General features: G+C 34.6%; 6 protein-coding genes across 11 annotated transcripts in view; 4 read left to right on the top strand and 2 right to left on the bottom strand.

Annotated features, from left to right (window-relative positions):
- Positions 1-1,439, top strand: part of LOC104784281 (ABC transporter B family member 6-like) — a gene marked incomplete at its 5' end in the record, with an annotated part of 5,642 nt that extends 4,203 nt beyond the window's left edge. Inside the window, 1 exon segment of the mRNA XM_019244976.1 lies at positions 58-1,439. Within this exon segment, the coding sequence (XP_019100521.1) occupies positions 58-975 (918 nt within the window).
- LOC104782400 (photosynthetic NDH subunit of lumenal location 1, chloroplastic) lies at positions 1,477-3,000 on the bottom strand. 2 transcript variants are annotated; one of them, XM_010507322.2, is made up of 8 exons: positions 2,859-3,000; positions 2,681-2,762; positions 2,513-2,617; positions 2,358-2,431; positions 2,136-2,258; positions 1,985-2,056; positions 1,807-1,903; positions 1,477-1,724 (listed from the first exon to the last, which is right to left on the bottom strand). In XM_010507322.2, exons 1-8 carry the CDS (start codon positions 2,913-2,915, stop codon positions 1,621-1,623), a joined length of 714 nt encoding a protein of 237 aa, XP_010505624.1. In that variant the 5' UTR covers positions 2,916-3,000; the 3' UTR covers positions 1,477-1,620. The 2 variants fall into 2 exon arrangements, with proteins under 2 accessions (XP_010505624.1, XP_010505625.1); XM_010507323.2 differs by having other exon boundaries at positions 2,513-2,605.
- LOC104782399 (60S ribosomal protein L23a-1) lies at positions 3,173-4,426 on the bottom strand. The gene is made up of 4 exons (XM_010507321.2): positions 4,349-4,426; positions 4,197-4,244; positions 3,539-3,902; positions 3,173-3,437 (listed from the first exon to the last, which is right to left on the bottom strand). The coding sequence occupies exons 2-4, from the start codon at positions 4,210-4,212 to the stop codon at positions 3,353-3,355; spliced, it is 465 nt and encodes a 154-aa protein (XP_010505623.1). The 5' UTR covers positions 4,213-4,244; positions 4,349-4,426; the 3' UTR covers positions 3,173-3,352.
- LOC104782398 (metal tolerance protein 11) lies at positions 7,153-9,529 on the top strand. Its single transcript, XM_010507320.2, has 6 exons — positions 7,153-7,454; positions 7,904-8,013; positions 8,100-8,345; positions 8,565-8,645; positions 8,734-8,967; positions 9,050-9,529. The coding sequence occupies exons 1-6, from the start codon at positions 7,289-7,291 to the stop codon at positions 9,398-9,400; spliced, it is 1,188 nt and encodes a 395-aa protein (XP_010505622.1). The 5' UTR covers positions 7,153-7,288; the 3' UTR covers positions 9,401-9,529.
- On the top strand, positions 11,830-15,327 carry LOC104782397 (ribonuclease H2 subunit C-like). Of its 4 annotated transcripts, none has more exons than XM_010507317.2 (7): positions 11,831-12,020; positions 12,262-12,342; positions 12,791-12,880; positions 14,185-14,359; positions 14,455-14,547; positions 14,782-14,972; positions 15,082-15,327. In XM_010507317.2, exons 4-7 carry the CDS (start codon positions 14,221-14,223, stop codon positions 15,148-15,150), a joined length of 492 nt encoding a protein of 163 aa, XP_010505619.1. In that variant the 5' UTR covers positions 11,831-12,020; positions 12,262-12,342; positions 12,791-12,880; positions 14,185-14,220; the 3' UTR covers positions 15,151-15,327. The 4 variants fall into 4 exon arrangements, with proteins under 4 accessions (XP_010505621.1, XP_010505619.1, XP_010505617.1 ...); XM_010507315.2 differs by having other exon boundaries at positions 11,831-12,073; XM_010507318.2 differs by having other exon boundaries at positions 11,831-12,073; positions 12,757-12,880.
- Positions 16,095-18,558, top strand: LOC104782396. Of its 2 annotated transcripts, none has more exons than XM_010507313.1 (5): positions 16,095-16,222; positions 16,335-16,380; positions 16,491-17,207; positions 17,381-17,522; positions 17,611-18,558. In XM_010507313.1, the coding sequence occupies exons 3-5, from the start codon at positions 16,602-16,604 to the stop codon at positions 18,231-18,233; spliced, it is 1,371 nt and encodes a 456-aa protein (XP_010505615.1). In that variant the 5' UTR covers positions 16,095-16,222; positions 16,335-16,380; positions 16,491-16,601; the 3' UTR covers positions 18,234-18,558. The 2 variants fall into 2 exon arrangements, with proteins under 2 accessions (XP_010505615.1, XP_010505616.1); XM_010507314.1 differs by having other exon boundaries at positions 16,322-16,380.

The raw sequence follows: 18,593 nt of genomic DNA, 5'->3' as shown, positions 1-18,593 counted from the left end.
GCGTTATCAGTAGACGGCAGATATATGAAGTTATCTACAGCTCTAACCGAGTACATGGTCTTCTCTTTTGCTACATTTGCCCTTGTCGAGCCATTCGGGTTAGCACCTTACATTCTCAAGCGCCGTAGATCTCTCGCTTCTGTTTTTGAAATCATAGATCGAGTTCCTACAATCGAACCTGATGATACCTCAGCTCTTAGTCCGCCTAATGTCTATGGAAGCATTGAATTGAAAAACATCGACTTCTGCTACCCAACCCGCCCAGAAGTGTTAGTACTAAGCAACTTTAGTCTCAAAGTCAGTGGGGGACAAACTATAGCTGTGGTTGGTGTTTCTGGGTCTGGAAAGAGCACAATAATATCATTGATCGAGAGATACTATGACCCAGTTGCTGGTCAGGTCATGTTAGATGGGCGAGACTTGAAGTCATATAATTTGAGATGGTTAAGAAGCCATATGGGTCTGATTCAACAGGAACCCATAATCTTTTCCACGACGATCAGAGAAAACATTATATATGCGAGGCATAACGCGAGTGAAGCTGAGATGAAGGAAGCAGCAAGAATTGCAAATGCGCACCATTTTATCAGCAGCTTACCTCACGGTTACGACACACATATCGGGATGAGAGGTGTTGAACTTACCCAAGGACAGAAACAGAGAATCGCGATAGCTCGGGTAGTGCTGAAGAATGCTCCTATACTGTTGATTGACGAAGCAAGTTCATCTATTGAATCTGAGTCGAGCCGTGTTGTGCAGGAAGCTCTTGATACTCTGATAATGGGGAACAAAACAACCATTCTGATAGCGCATAGAGTAGCGATGATGAGACATGTGGATAACATTGTGGTTCTCAATGGAGGCAAAATAGTAGAGGAAGGTACACATGATACTTTAGCGGCAAAGAACGGATTGTATGTCCGTTTAATGCAACCACATTTTGGCAAGAATCTACGGCGGCATCAACTGATCTAGAGAGATTGGACTCCTGTGCCTAATCGAGATTAGTTCAGTCACATACCAACCATCACGTGATATGCCACGGGATAATGTTATTGGATGCGATTACAGGACATAACTTGCGTCTGATCAAAGGCTTTATAGTCCGGGATGACACCAAATGAGCAGAAGTTGTACAACTACGGTTAGATTCTGTAAGCAAACTAGGAGCTTGTAGACGTTTAGATTCCCTTATTCTTTCAGGAGACTAAGCAATGGAGTAGGACTGTGTATTTATTCATTGCTTGGTCTCTAAGGTATATCGATTTGTTTATTGAAACTGACGATTAGAGGTAATTTATTTGCTGAGGTTTGTTTTTTTTTTGTTGCTGTTGTGAGTGATTTAGGTGGAGAAATGTGTAATGGTAGGAAGAAAGAGAACAAATGTGTCTGTTTTTGTAAATACATCATATCCAATTTTATTTGCAAGTTTGATTGAATTATTGAGCCTACTCAGAATCTAACTCACAAAGTCACAATACCAAAAACATCGTTGGAGTTGCAGAGAATATGAAAATATTCATATTGTTATCTGCTACATACAATTTTGTAACCACAAGAGTGAGAAAGATAGATAGGACTCCTATCATAGGAGTAAACATAAGATGTTTCTTGTGTTTGTCAAATCTCAAGGATCTTCAAAGAGTCAGCTACAACTTGAAGCTGCTTTTTCACTTTCCTCCACCTCCTCTCGTTTGCTCCAACTATGAGTGTGTAGTATCTGTCTGCAAACATCATATCAATCAAACACGTTCAATTCCTCACTATCTTTTCCCATTTATGATTTTTATTATAATCTATGCTTACTGTTTCCAACTGCCACTGTTGCAAAGGAAGTGGTTGCATAGATGGGAGTTCTTAGTCCATACTCAAACGTGTAGTAGTTCCTTCCATCCTCCACCCTCTGCAGTTTCATCTTTTATTTGTTTATAAAGATCCAATCTCTCAAAACTTCGAGGATTCTATAAATTGTTAACAATCTGACCTCTTTCATATCGTAGATGGTAGCTACTTGGTTTGGTGCTGCATACTTATGCTTCACTAGATCATAAACCACCTGATGAACATATAAGAATGATGAACTAATCTTAAATTTACATATAGAGAAGAGAGGGAGTAAGATGTGCAATACACACCTCTTCCATAGGACCTACTTCACGGATGTCATTTTTCTCTGTTGGTATGAACCTGACCCGAACATTCTGCAGTTGCAGGTATCTATCTTTGAAGGCTGAATCATGTGCCCTGAAGTCAAATTCCTATACAGTTTGCGCGGAACAAGATCATGTCAAAGCTTATTCATTTAGGTTTCATATATCCTTACAACAACAAAGGAAACAAAGCCATAGCTTACCCACCCTCCAGTCTGATGGGTAATAATAAGAATACCCGTCTTCTCTATCCACAAAAGCCGAGTAGCTTTTTGGTATCTCTGCAAACATCATATGAGATACATGACCGATAAAAGTTATGCTTTTGGTCCTCAGAGAATGCAGAAGAGAGAAAAACTTACCTTCAGCAAGAAGCAAAGTTGCTGGAATTGAAGTTGCCACTAAGGTTCCTACTCCAACAAGAGCTTGCCTTCTATTCCAAGTGCTTCCGCTGCCTTTTTGGTAAGCTATTGAACTTATTAATAAATCAATCCACCTAAGTCAATGTCAAGAAGAGTTTGGTTTCTTACTATTCTCCGAGGAAACAACCTTGTCACCGGATGATAATAAACAACAAGCTTTGAGTGATGGATTTGGACTGAGTATCTGTGTCTGGTAAGAAAATGAATCAATGCATCAATGAACCATAAACATTTTTATTCTTCAGAAATCGAGATGAAGTAGAATCAGAACAGTGTTATTATTAACCTTGTGGGAGATAGTTGGTGAGAAACCATAGCGTATTGACAGTGAAGAGACTGCCATAATGGCTACAATTCACAAGACTGTAGATGATCAATTAACATTGCCTTAGTGTTCTGTGTGGATAAGAGATTTCTAATTTTCGTCATTTTTCTGAGTTCTCCATTCATTTAACGTGGATAAATGGATAATGAAAGATCCAAACAAACATGTGGTTACAGAAGGTTTCGAAGACCATCCACTCACCGGTTAGAGAAGAGGCTACATTGGTATGTTAACAGTTTAGGTGTTTTGTGAGAGTTTAATGATGAGATTAGTCATCAGCGAAAAACATAGAACTTGAATTCAAAATTAAACCGCAACATGAATGTATTGAAAAACGTTTTTGCTCCAAATACTACAAATACCATATGATGGTAATAATATCTTAAAGCAAAACTGAGACTACAAGAGAGACAAAACCACAAGTCTGATTTGATAATTGCAGAGATAGATCGAACTTAGATGATGCCTATTTTGTTAGCAACATCCAAAGCGTCGTAGTCAGGTGTAAGCCTCACGTAAGCCTTCTTGGTTCCATCCGGCCTGCAGCAAATAAACATAACATTGTGTCAAAATACATTACACACAATCAAACTCACAATATGTACAACAAAGCTTGTTAAGAAAAGTCTCACTGAAGTTACCTGATGAGGGTGTTGACCTTCTTAGTCTGGATGTCATACATCTTCTTAACAGCATCCTTAATCTTCTTCTTGTCAGCACGAATGTCAACAATGAAGACAAGGGTGTTGTTGTCTTCAATCTTCTTCATCGCAGACTCGGTGGTGAGTGGGTACTTAAGGATTTGGTAATGATCCAACTTGTTCCTTGGAGTAGCACTGATTCTGTCGTACTTAGGGTTTCTGGGCAAGGTAAGAGTCTTTGGCCTGTGGAAGGTGACCTTAGTCCTAACCTTCTTGTCCTTCTTCTTGAAGGTTTGGCCAGACTTCACAGCCTTTGCCGCCTTCAATGCCTTGGCCTTAGGATCGGCCTTCTTCGTAGTATCAACTGCATTACAAAACATAGAGTTTAAGCAGCTTAGTAACCTTTAGAAGTACAACAACAACAACACAACTACATTTGCTTCAACATCAGGACCATATTCATATCATATTCACTTCTATACATGGGAAGTCCAAAAAAGAACATCTACAGCCTCAAATTCAATTCGATTCATGATTACTCCAAAAATCTTAACTAAGATGAAGCTATGCTGAAGTCTAGTAAAGGATTCAAATCTAACTTGTTCAAAGTAATGATTCAATACGGAATCTGGTTATCAATGGAAAAAAAAGATCGTACCTTTAGCCGGAGACATGGCTTGGAGTGATTCTTGTTCAGACTCGAAATCTGTAAAAACCCCAGGAAACCAAACTCAGTTTAACAAATCAAGAAATGTAAGAACATTTGGAGCTCACTGTTAAGAAGGGGGAGAGAGACGACGACGAACGAACCTGGAGAGGTGAAGGCAGGAAACAGGAAACCCTAGCCACCCGCCGCTTACAAATATATAGTGAGAACTGAAACCCTAAAACATTATAGATTTCTTTGGGCCTTCAATATTGTATATGGGCCTTAAATGACTAAAAATACTTCAACTATTATCGCTTGGCTTGTTTAGTGAAAAGGATTATTATAGAGAAAAGGATTATTATAGTTCGTATGTCTTTAAACTCAACTGCTAATTGCATAATTCAATGTTCTCTTATATTTTCTTACGACAGTGTATTTAACAAGCAAATAATAGACGTCGAGTGAACATTTATCTAATTTATTTAATCAAAAAGTTAGAAAAATAAATAATTTATAAAAGAAATTTGTTCAATTTATTTATTTTTTATTTCATAGAGGAATGAGTAAGTTTGAGATAACTAGCTACTTAAAATTAATCATTAATTGGTACTAGACTTATGCGACGCACCGTCTAAAATCATGAGTTGAAATTAATTCATGTTGTTTACAAATATATAGTGGATGGAAACTGAAACCCTAAATATTATTGATTACTTTGGGCTTCGATATGGCTTGGCTTGTTTAGAGAAAAATATTATTATAGAGAGAGATCATTATAGTGAGGTAACCCAATATTAATCAGCCTATGTGTGGTCGTATGTTTTATATTTAAACTAAACTGCTAATTCAATGTTCTCTAATTTTCTTACGTTCATGTCTGGTTGATTATGCTGGGACAGTATATTTAACAAGCAAATAATAGACGTTGAATGAACATTTATCTAATTTATTTAATAAAAAATTATAAAACTAAAAAATTTATAAAAGAAATTTGTTCACTTTATTTAATTTTTATTTCAGAGAGGAATGAGTAAGTTTGGGATAACTAGATACTTAAAATTGATCATTAAATTTGTACTAGACTTGTGCGACAGCACCGTCTAAAATCATGAGTTGAAATTAATTCATGTTGCATACAAATTGGTAGATAGTAATGTCATGCAAATAATACATAGAGGTGTGTTCATCTTATTGATTTTTTTTTATGTAGCGATTGCAAATGAAAATAATAAAGTGAATGTTGAGTTATATAGTGTTGGTAAGTTTACATTATGATACTCTTATTGACATTTGACACCATTAAGCTAATATTGATAAAATATTTTTTATTGATAATATAATGTGCCTTTGACAAAATTAAGCTAATTTTTTTTTTGGTAGTGGAAAAAATTAAGCTAATAATACTTACTTATTTGTCTTCTTAATTGATATCATAGTGAGCCTTTGGCCATAAGCTCTTAACTTATTTCTAGTTTGATGTTATCTCAGGCCTAACTGAATATTTTCCTAAATTTTTGACATTTTCTCATTAAATATTATAACTTAAATATTCTTTCCTCTTTTTTTAGATATTAAATAACATTCTTAACAATTTATATTGAAATCAATATTGTTATTGAATAATATACCAGCTTTTATCGAATTTAGAACAAACTTATACTATCAAAGTTTATAATCTTGGCTTTACCAACACTACTAAAAGGGGTCAGGTACATTACATCAATTAATTTGCATTTTGAACCCAAAAAAAAAATCTATTAATTTGCATCTAAAAATAAGTGATACTAATTTGAATGACTTATTTCTACTCGATACAAAAAAAAAGATATAATGTAACATCAATTTCAATAATTGATGTCATTATTGATTTGTGTTGCATCAATTAATTGAAGTTGATGTAAATCAAGATCCATTTGCATCATTTCACAAATATTAATACATATAGATAAATTTACATTATTTAGAAAATAATACAAAAAAATAAATCAATAAAACAATTATGCTAATTAAAAACTAAGCATCAATTGTAAAAGTGATGTAACTATATTTAGTGACCTTGATGTTTTTATGATGTAAAAACTGGTAAAAGTTTAATAAGTAACTATTAGTATAACAATATGCAAAATATTTATTGCAATGAATGCAAAATATTTGCATCACCACTTCTAGAATCACTTATATAAATAATGTAAAACTTATTAGCATCAATTATAATGATGCTAATATATAAAATAAGTGACATTGCACAAAACACTTCTTTATTTAATTTGTAGTACAAAACCAAACACTAAGAAAACAAAACAACTATTTGATCTTAGTAGTTTTGTGAAGAGTTTTAAGCTGAGTAAATTAGTAATTACAAAATGAAAGTTTCAGTGGCGTGCTGCTATTGACGTGAAAAGACATACAAATTTGATACTTATTTAGTTTACGTCAAGTTACAAGTTACACCTTCTTTGGTTTTTGTCTTTCCAAAAAAAATTTATCCCAAACAGATATAAAATGAATTGTTACTAGTCAAACTAATTTTAAATCGATCATTGAAAACATAGAATCTTTGACTAAACCCAAAAAGAAAAAAAAAAAACGAAAATCTAGAAACTATTTTGTCACGAATCTAAATCATGGTTTGGCTTGACATGTAAAGTCCATTCCTATAATGACTTCTACTTACAGGTTTAAAGGATGACTACAGACTACTCAGTCTCCATAATCAATCATAGTCATACACGTTCATGATTCATCCATAAAAAAATTAAAAACCTTGTCACGAGGTGTCCTTTAATTGGAGTTCTCATCTCAGCTGTACACGTGTCTATGATGACTCCTCCAATCACGTGCGAGATCCCAAATCCATTGAAAAACCGCCACGTGGAAATTTTCAACAGAGACGTCTCTTTGGCTGGTCCAAAGTATCTCTGTGGAATGTCTACTAACCACAACAGTCGTAGTAGTAGTACTAGCCTCAATCTTTCTCTTTATTACCATATTTACCCTCGCCGTCTCTTCAAATTTCCATCTTCTTACCCCAATTAAATAAACACAGCTTCCGCTGCTCTCCTCCACAATCTCTCCGCCGCCGCAATTCTATCGCCGGATAAATGGTTGAGCCAGGTATTAACGATTCCGACGAAGGGATCTCGCTGCTCGAGTTTCACGGTAACGGTGACCGTTCCTGGCAGTTAAATTTCGATGATTTCCAAGTTTCTCCGGCGCACAAAGAGAAGAAGACGCCGAGCAAACTACACAACTGTCTTGGTTGTTTGGGTAAATCTTCTTGCTTCTCCTCTACACTCGACATTTCCATTTTCTTATTCGTCTTCTTCTTCTTCTTCAGTTTCATCTTCTTCTTCTGTGATAAGAGAATTGATATGTTTTGGGATCTTTTTGTTTGCTATTTTTAGCATCTTTTAGATTCTTACATAGATAGATATTTATTGAAGTTGAGATTTTGTGGAATCTTTTTGGATGTTGAAGTGATTGAACATGATTGACTTGTTGTTGTATAGTCTTTTAGCCTGATTTGAAGAAGCTATGGTAACAAACAAAAAAAAAGAATCTTTGCTTTGTTGTTGACATTAAAGAAAGAGTCTTTATTTGTTTCTCTTCTATTGGTAAAATTGTGATCTCAATTGAATTAGTGAGACAAAACTCTAGCTGAATTGAACTGGGTTTGAAGTTTGAACTAAAGCTTATGTGTCTTTGAGGTTTCTCAGGTCCGGAAGACAATGTGGCAGATTATTACCAGCAGCAAGTAGAGATGCTTGAAGGCTTTACTGAAATGGATGAACTTGCTGAACGTGGCTTTGTTCCTGGAATGTCAAAGGTTAGCTAGCTAGCTTTGATGAGGGCTATGCATTTGTTCTTGTTTATTGATACTTGTCTGAATTTCTCTGTCCTGTGCACATATAGGAAGAGCAGGATAGTTTGGCTAAAAGCGACACATTGGCGATTAGAATATCCAACATTGCAAACATGGTTCTTTTTGCTGCTAAAGTCTATGCTTCTGTCACTAGTGGCTCTTTAGCGATCATTGCCTCCACTCTGGACTCTCTTCTTGATCTTCTTTCTGGCTTCATCCTGTGGTTTAGCGCCTTCTCTATTCAGACACCGACCCCGTATCAGTATCCCATTGGAAAGAAACGGATGCAACCACTGGTTTGTATTATCCTTTTAAAGACTGACTATATATGCACATTCATATGCCTTCCATTAGTATATTTTATATTATATGTTATGTTATCGAATCAGTCTAAGCAAGCTTCCCAAGCTTGTTTTGTGCTATTGATTTCTCTGTGCAACTATTAACAGCTACGGCAAGTCTACAAAGTTTTTCCTATTTCTTCAGTATGTGATTCTTGGTTCAAATCCTCTCAGGGAATCCTAGTCTTTGCATCAGTGATGGCAACACTTGGGTTGCAGATTATCTTGGAATCTCTTCGCACAATGCTATCCAGCGTATGTCTGATACTTGATCACCTAGCTTTTGGTCTAGAGCTTTTTTTTTAAAGTCAATACATTATTCATGAAAATCTCTTTCATACAGCACAAGGAGTTCAACCTAACAAAAGAGCAAGAGAGTTGGGTGGTTGGGATCATGCTTTCTGTTACATTGGTCAAACTGCTTCTGGTCCTTTACTGCAGATCATTCACTAACGAGATCGTTAAAGCTTATGCTCAAGATCACTTCTTCGACGTCATCACAAACATCATTGGACTCATTGCAGTAATCCTCGCCAATTACATTGATGATTGGATCGATCCAGTTGGAGCTATCATTGTAAGTTTCCACATTTATAAAAACAAAATCAAGTCTTTTTATCCTCTCCTTGCTGAAAATTGTCTCTTAATTCACCACGCAGCTTGCAATATACACGATTCGTACATGGTCAATGACGGTATTGGAGAACGTGAACTCTCTTGTTGGGAAATCAGCAAGACCAGAGTATCTGCAGAAACTAACTTACCTGTGTTGGAACCACCACAAGGCCATTAGGCACATCGACACAGTGAGGGCTTACACATTTGGATCTCATTATTTTGTGGAGGTTGACATCGTTCTTCCTTCTGACATGCCTCTGCAAGTGGCTCACGACATTGGAGAATCGCTGCAAGAAAAGCTCGAGCTGCTAGAGGAGATCGAAAGGGCTTTTGTGCATCTTGATTATGAGTACACTCACAAACCCGAGCATGCTAGTAGATCCCACAGTTAGCTGTTTATCTTTTCAAGATGTCTACGTTTCCAAATCTTTTACAAACTTAAAATCTCCAGTGTATTAGTAGACAATTGTGAGATAAAAGGAATGTATCTTTGTAACTATCTACTTGCGTGTTTCATTTCATTTAGCAACAAGATGATTTCCCCTACTCACGCACAGATATGTTAAATACTAGTCTCAAGCAGATGACGTTACTGAAACCATATTCACTACAACTTAAAAAGTCTTAAAACCAAAGTCATATTGGCTCGACTTTGACGTATTAGAAAAAGTTGTTGTAGATTTTGTCCCACATCGGAAAGGTGAGGCGTGGGAGTGCTGTGAAGACTAGTATAAAGTATTGAGGGTGGACGGTGGTGAAAATTGCCTTAAACTAATGAGTAAGGAAAACAAAGCGAACGGTGAGAGCCGGTCGCAGAGCCTAATTAAATCGTTAAAACGTTTAAAAAATGGCGCAAGAATTTATGGAAGGGTAAATAGGCTGGTACGAGTGTTGACGCTGCTTACTTTTGCAGAACTCACTTGTGCGGGCCTCCCCCATCCCTCATTACTCCCCTAGTTCTTAAACTTTTTTTTTTAAACTAAATAATCATCTCATAATACATTGGTAGTTCTTAATCCAAATTAACCAAAGCCATTGTAGTTACAACTTACAAGTAACACATAATATTTGGTACAATTAAACCGGGAAAATAACCAACCAAACTGGACCTCTATGCCCAAATCGTTTTCTTCTTCTACCCATCACTTTCTCGGACGCCAATTTCTAGTTCTGGGTTGTATATGAAAATTTATTACGAATATGTAAAATTAAAAAAATTAAAAATATTATACAATATGGTTATATAGTAGATGATTTATAGAGATGACATGTTGAAATTAATAAAATAATATTAAATTTATGCTAACACAAATTAAATTCTTATTTTATTATTTTTCAACAATATTAATATTAAAATATTTAACATAGAAAATCGTTTATTTAACTAAAATTATGTAAAATAATTAAATCATTAGGAACAATGTGACTTAATCATAGCATATAAATGATTTATTATATATTTAGATCTCTTATTTTTTGTTATAATAATTAAAAATCAAATAGAATCTCAAACACTAAATAAAACAAACTAAATATAATAAACAAATGGTTATGAAGTATATTGCGGGTTACAAATTTAATATAAACATTTAACCGTACAAACAGCCGGAAAATTTAGTTATTCCTCTATTTACAAATCATTATTTAACAAACAAATATAAATAATAATAAAAATTATATGCATGCGGTGTACCACAAGTTAAAATCTAGTTCTATATAAATATAAATTGTAGGTGTGATTGTTTATATATGGAAGCAAATTAGTCATTTTTTGGTTCTTTGAAATGTTGAATAAATATTAAGAAAAAAATAAGCAAAACATATGTAAAATATGAACAAAACATAAGAAAATATTTGTAAGTATGTGTTTTTATAACACATAAAATAGATTTTTGTTGTCATATTAGCATTTTGTTACTTCATTAAAAATATATTTGTGTATAAAATTTTAATACAAGTTCTCAACTTTTATATGGTTTTCATCTTACTTTCAAACATCTAATACGTTATATAATACTCTATTAATACAAATAAAAGATTAAGTGGTTCTTCCTCAGTTCTCCTTTTCTTGCTCAAATTCTTCCTTTTCTTGCTTTCTTGCTTTCTTGCTCAATTCTTCCTTTTCGTCTTGCTTTCTTGCTCAATTCAATACTGATATGACCAACGAGGTAGAAGTATAAGGTGATCCTCTAGCCAACATCGCTTGCCTGCATGCTTTTCACCTTGCGTGTCTGAACAGCTGCGATTTGGTTAGCAGATGTCTCTTATGTAGTTATAAATTAACTTCTTTAGGACCTTTATTGTGTATAGTCTTACAGTCGTTGTTTTTTTCACTGGAGTTAATAAGTTAAATCAATATATTTTATTTTAGCATATGAAATAATGAGTTAAACTAATACTTAATTAACTTTAAAATACTACTATTGAGTTAAATTTAGGGAGTGTTATTAGATTCTAACTTATATAAAATTTTGATGACTTTAATAAAATCATAAAAAATGAATAAGTGAAAGATTTTGAAGAATTGCTAGAGAGTTTTCTATAATTTTGGAAAAATAATTTTCTACAATCTTGTAGAATCCAATAATACCAAATTTATTTAGACTTTAATGAACTTTTAGAAATTACAAAACTAATAACACCAAATAGTTTAACAAATTCTACATAACATTTAAAATCATTAAAACTCTATAAATCACAAACTAATAATATTTCCCAAACAGCTAACTGTTAGAATTATAAAATACATAGACAAAAAAAAATAATAATAAAAAATAAAATAAAAAATACATAAGTCTACTAATACTACTAACGGAGTCTCTTTAGCAAGGGGTTCTCTCGCCCTGGGCGCATGGTTAGAGACGCTAACTTGGCATTATCTGATTGGTTAAAACTTTAAGACAAAAAAAAAATTCACGACTTTCTCTGTCTTTCTCGGATCTTTCTCTCTTGCTCGACAGACGGTGAAGACGGCGAAATCGAAGACAAACGCAGCGATTTGCCTCATCCGCCGTATGGGTCATGAAATAAACTCGTCTTGATCCATCTTGAGCATCATATCAACCGTAAAAAAAATATATATATATATTTCTGATGAATTTTTTTCTGGGAAAATAATTTCGATTAAACTAATCAATCACTTGGGGTTGTTCTTTTGGTTTTGTTATTTCAATGTTATAAAAATTGATACTTTTTATGGTTTAAACTTAGCTTATTCCTTGGCGAATTGATTCTTTCTCTTCTGATATTTCAGTTGTTAGAACATTTGCTCAGCTTGAGAGAGAGAGAGAGAGAGAGAGAGAGAGAGATCGAGTACGGAGCTTGTTCTGATCGTGTGAGTTGTTCTCTGTCTCTCTTGTCATCTTTTTGATTGCTCTGATTGATTATGAATTTGTTAAATTGAGAGTTTCAAATTGACTTTGTTGGTTTCTGTAAGTAACTATTTTTTTTTCTGGGGCTTTGGTTGAATCAATTCCTCAGTTTTTTTTTTAATATAATTTATACCTTTTTGCTTTATACTTCTTTTGTCTGGGATTGCGTCTTTGTCTAAAATATCTCTATCTGTTTTCATCCATTTTATTTTGACCTTATGGGTTTTGGGATCGCTCTCTTTCCCTTGCAGTAACCTTGTTGGATTTTTTTTTAGGATTCGTTCCTGACCATTGTTCCTAGAGTTTGGATGCAGCATCCATTTTGAACCCAAATCTATGCAATATATACCTGATTTTACTTCTTCTTTGTGTAGTAGACCCTTCAATTTGGTCTCTGTATATTTGTTGCAGCTGTACTGGGAATCCCTGATACCTTCCTTGGCACTTGTGAGTTTGTTTAGCGTGGAAGTAGCTTTTGTAGTGAAGGCAAAACCTCGAAAGGTAGCAGCTGTAACTGGACACTATCTCTTTGAATTCACTGCTTATGTATTAGGTTTTATGATGCTTTTCATCTCTCTTTAGCCGTTACAAATATTATGGATTTTAGTGATGATGGTGCCTAGGTTTTGTTATTTAACTTGATGAAGATTGTACACAAACCCATATATATAGGTTTCTACCATTGGAGGCATCAAAATTTTAGTTAATAGTAAAGAGTCTCTCAACTTAAAAATAAACAAATTTTATAATTAAAATAAAGTCACGAGTACGGAACGGAGCTTTGTACTGATCGTGGTGAGTTTGTTCTCTGTCTCTTTTGTCATCCCTTTTGATTGCTCTGATTGTTACGACTTTGTTAAATTGAGAGTTTCAACTGATTGGGTATTTTGCTGTTTCTCTGTAAAGTAACCATCTTTTTGGAAAATTGGGCTTTTGTTGACATGGTTTGAAGCAATTCCTCTGTTTGCATTTTTGATTTTAGGGTTTTAAATTGTGAATTTTGATTTGTTATGTGTTTTTTTTTTTCCTTCTTATTTCTCTATTTGACAGCCATAGTATGAGGAGATATAGGTACTAGACTTTAGTTCAAATTAAGATTGTTTATTTGTGTTCAATATTTTGATGTATCTGGTTTATGGTTCATCAGTGATTGCGAATCTTATGTCTTCTGACTACTGTTGAATAAGCTCTGTTTCAGAAACTTGGGTAGTAGGTTTTACTTTTAGGAGAGACTCTCTTATCGCTTTGAATCAATGTAGTAGTAAAGAGTAGTCAAGAATCAAGTTCTAAAGCGGCTTAAGTTAAGGAGTGTGTTGAGATGAGGCTTACATAATTGGATATCTTACCTGACGAACCACAACCATTGACGACTTGTTAGTGACTTAGTTTTACAGTAGAGACTTGAGAAAGAACTTGCAAGTTGAGAAAGTAACACACTAGTCTCTTGGATTAGTTTGTTAGTGACTTTGTTTTGAATCAAAGTTTGATCGGTTTTAGTATATTGTTTTGGACCTTTGGTGGTTTTGTTTAGCATTCTTTTTATTCAGTTCAACACTTTAATAGCATTCTTTTTATTCAGTTCAACCGTGAGTGGTTGATGTGTTTATAGAATGAGAACCGTTCTGGGATCGCTCTCTATAATGTTCATATTGTTAGCACCTGTTAGATTTATCTTTAGGATTCGTTCCTGACCATTGTTCCTAGAATTTGGATGCAGCATTCATTTTGAACCCGACAAAAGCTGAAGTTCATATTCTTTGTCTTCATCACTTACTTGACTACTTTGGTGAATTATTGTGTTACAGAAATTTTTAGGAATTGATCCAAAGTGGGGGGGATTAATGGGAACCATAGACCTTAGAGCTGCTGCAGATGGAAACTTGATTGCGGATCTTAGTAGTCAAGTTCACCAGCTCCCTTGCTGCATTAGATTCGATGGTCCTGCTGATGTTTCCCACTATTTCAAGCCTAAAACCAGTGGTAACAAAACAATACTACTGTGTATATGTGTTTCTGTTTTCACTCTCTTGATATATATAGCGAGATTAATGTGGGATGTTTTATTTCAACCGTAGAGGTTGAAATTGATGGAGTAAGAACTGAAGAAGCTCATTTTAGAGGAAGGAAGTTGCAAGGAGCAACTATCTCACTCCCTAGTGGCTATTCTGGTACTCTTATTTCCTTAACTGATGAAAAGGTGGAATCTTTTGGAATTTCTTATGGTTATATCTTAAGAATGATGGGGCTAATGTACCAATTCCTGATTATGGAGATCTTAGTTAGAGAGTTTTGAGAAGAAATATCTGAGATGTTTTGATGGCTACTCTGATGTTGGAGATATTATATGTTTTTGGTTACTCACTTACTCATTAGCTGCTTGTTCATATGTTATCCCCCTTCAGGTTTTGTGCTTGGACAAGCGAGTAACCTGAATGCTAATGGAAAGAGAAAAGCTTCTAGTATCACGGAAGAGAACCCGTGTTGGGAAGCTAAGGCCAAATTCGATAACTTGACATACTGGAATCACGATAATCTCCCTTCAAAAGACGATACTTTTGTGCGGTCTTTTCACTGGTTTAACATTGCAGAAACGGTGAGTTTATATTACAGTTCCATTTCATCTCTCGTTGACTGGTTTCATAAGTTGTTGGTCTTTTACCTCTTTCCTAACTTGATTGTGAACAATGGCTGAGACTCTGCAGCTGCACAAGCCAGTGAAAGTTGAAGACTTGGTTGCAGCAGTCTCACATGGTGGAAAGGATCAACTATGAAAGTGGCATTAGAACGTTGAACAAAACATCTAACCAAGTAAGAAGGTCACTTAAGAACGTTTGTTGAAATATATAATTCTCAAGGCTTGTTGGATTAGTCCATTTGATGATGAAATGTGTTATTTTCTGTATAATATTTAAATTCTATGATTTTGAATTTTGTTTTTAAAAAATGAATTTATTTGCCTGTCTGTTTACATAAACAAAATTTTGTAATTTCTTATAATTTAAAACCTTCTTGTGGGGTTTAATATTATTTCACTTTATTATTGCAATCGTTGTCAATACAGAGTCAATTTGAATCTTCATGAATCATCTCTAATCAACAATAATATATGATCTAGTATATATCATAGATAGTTTACTTAAAGTACACTTACCTAAGTTGTAATTGTGATCTTAATCAAATAATCTCCCTAAATTAAAAAAAAGTAATGATATACAAGAAGTTGTTTGTTTTTAGTGTTTTTGTGTGCTGTTTTGGTAGGTTTTCTATGTGTTGTCTAGTAGCATCTTTAATTAATATTTTGTGTGTTTCTATTATTCAGCTTCCATATAATTATAAAAATAATACCTCTAGATTACAAGTGTTATAACATTTGCCTTTATACTATGCATGTATATAACTATATATAAATGGTTTTAGAAAGTCATTCATTGTGTAATATAAACAGATTAATCAAATTTAGATAGATACTTAATACACACTCAATGTGTATATTTGAGTATTATTTTTGGCATTTTGACTTTGAAGAGAGAGAGATTGTTATTGTTTTGAACTTTCAAGTTTTGTTTGACGAGGGAAATTTAATAAAGTAAAGTAACGAAGAACGTCGTTTTCATTTTCTTTTGCATGTATTTTTGTAAATTTGTGTATCGTATTATATAATAACGGCCCCATGCCAAAATTATTGGAGTCTTTCAAATTAAAATAAACAGAAAACTTTAACTTGTTAAATTCCCCAAAATATTTCGTGTGTGAAACAAACTGAACATATTTTTTTTTGACGTTCGATTTCGATTTCGTTTCAACAAATTTGAACAAGTGAATTTGTGATTGTGACCCTTCAAGGTTGGTTTTTGTTTTCTCTCTTCAATCCTCAAATCTTCTTGTTCACCTAAACAAAAAATTTCATGTTGTATGTCTCAAAATCTAATCATCTTTTAAAAGCTTCTTTTCGCAGATTTGGGATCGACGAACGAATCTTTTTTTTCTTTACTGACAAAAAGGTTCGATTTTTTTCCTCTGTTTTTATTATATTGGTTTCTTTATTCTGGGTTGTTCTGGATTCTGTTATTTGTCGATTGGAGCTTTGAAAAGGTTTCATCTTTGTGTGCAGATGAACTTCGTTTTCTATTCTTGGGTTTTTATGTTGATGATTCACTGAAGCGATTGCAATTTCGTAAGGCTTCGTTGTTCTGGTGTGAGGTGAGGGACTCAAAAAGAGAAAATGGAGTTTAAGGAGATTAGATCCGTGATTGAGAGATCTATGCGTTATAATGAACTGTTTCAACAACCTCTGCATCAAGAAAAGATGAGTGTTGTTAAGAGTTCTATCCAAAACTCCGATTCTGGTTTCAGAGTGGTTCCAACGAAGGAGCTCTGTCGAGTTTATCTCCAGAAACCCAATTTGTTGGCTTCTAAAGGTGTAATTGATGCACAAGCCAAGCCTCCTCACAGGAGATTTGGTAGGCGTTATGATCAGCAAAACTTGAAGTCGACGAAGCTGAGACATCATCATATTCATACAAGTGTTAATGATCCTCTGAAACCCAAAATGGAGGAGAAGAAAGATAATTCTCAGAGATATTTTACTCCTCTTGGTTTCAGTAGTGCTTCTCATTTGGGATATAGGAAGAAAGGAAAAGACTTTTTAGTTGAGAAGAGTTCCAAGGAAATGAATAATAAACTTTGTGATGGTACTTCTTCATTTGGTCAGAAGAAGGAGAGAGTTGTGGGAGAAGTAAAATCCAGTTTGATGGTTAGTACATCTAGGGACAAAGTTGCAGCAGATGTGAATTTCAGGGATGCATCTTCTTCAGATTTCATTAGCAAGGTAACTTTATTTATCTCAAAATGTTCAAGGTTTGACTATATGGAGAAATCAGACCATTTCTAATAGATTCCTTTACCTTTGAAATCCTCCCTGTATCTTAACTCGTCAAAGTCCTTTTTTGGTGTAATGATCTGAGTACTTGAAGCTTATGTTGATATTACACTGAACTGCAGGATAAAAACGATGATTGTTCCAATGCATCTCCGGAATGTCAGACGAACTCAGAAGAAGCTCATCAACCTAGTCCTGTTTCTGTTCTAGAGCCAATGTTTTACGAAGATATCTTAGACGACAGTGAAGATCTCGATTTTCAAAGTAAGGGAAAGGTTTAGTAGCTGTAAATATTTGTTGCTCGAATGTGCTAAACTGTAATAACTCTTTACTTCTTCTTATATCTCATTAGGTCTAGAGGAACAGCTTGAGACCCTGAAATCTGAATCTGCGAGTTATTCAGATGGGAGTGGGATGGAAGTATCGAGCGATGAGGAGTCTATGGTCGGTTCTGAAGTCAAAGAAAGCAAGGACGTTGAAAAAATTGAGTTCTTGGATACTCAACAAAGCAGGGACTCTTCGTACATTGATGATATCTTGGCTGAAGCTGTACAAGGGGACAAGATTTGGGTTCCTGACAAACGGAATTTAGCCATCAGCCCCAAAATCTTCGAGAAACTGGAGAAGAAGTATTACACAGAGACATATTGGAAGAGTTCTGAAAGAAGGATTTTGTTTGATAGAGTCAAGTCAAGCCTGGTCGAGATTCTAGAATCGTTTTCAGCTACACCGACATGGAAGAAACCCGTTTCTAGGAGGCTTGGCACTGCGCTAAGCACATTTGCACTGAAACAAGAACTCTGGAAAGTGCTTGCTAAGCAAGAGAAGCGAGCCAATAAGAAATCATTGGCCAAAGTGCCAGTCATAGACATTGATGAGTGGTTAGAACTTGAAGCTGATGATGAGTCAGTGGTTTGTGAATTAGAAAGTATGATAGTGGATGATTTGTTGGCTGAGGTTGTCAGCTTCATGTAGGGTGTAGAGTGATTCTTTTCATTCTTTTTCATTTCACATTGCATTCTCTGCATTTTATTTGAGATATAGAAAACAGAGTAGTAGTTGCATTTGGCTTGCATCATCAAAGGGAGATGTATAGCATTTGAGGGAGTTGTGTATACAAATAGTTTCTTTATCAGGTCTAGGGTTGGCCTCTTAGCAAGTCTGTCACATTGCTTCAAAAGCCTATTGTGTGACTTGTACCCATTTGTCAAAGTATTTCAACAAGTTTTTTTGTGTGAATGAAACAAGAATTTGATTGAAACAGTCTCATTGAAATAAATTTCTTTGGAATTTAGATTTACACAACAATGGAAAAAGGCCACAAGCGGAAGCTAG

The sequence above is a fragment of the Camelina sativa genome, chromosome 4 (genome assembly GCF_000633955.1).
Source record: "Camelina sativa cultivar DH55 chromosome 4, Cs, whole genome shotgun sequence".
Taxonomy (NCBI): domain Eukaryota; kingdom Viridiplantae; phylum Streptophyta; class Magnoliopsida; order Brassicales; family Brassicaceae; genus Camelina; species Camelina sativa.
The sequence above is the reverse complement of the archived record's forward strand: the minus strand, read 5'-3'. Positions and strand labels throughout refer to the sequence as shown.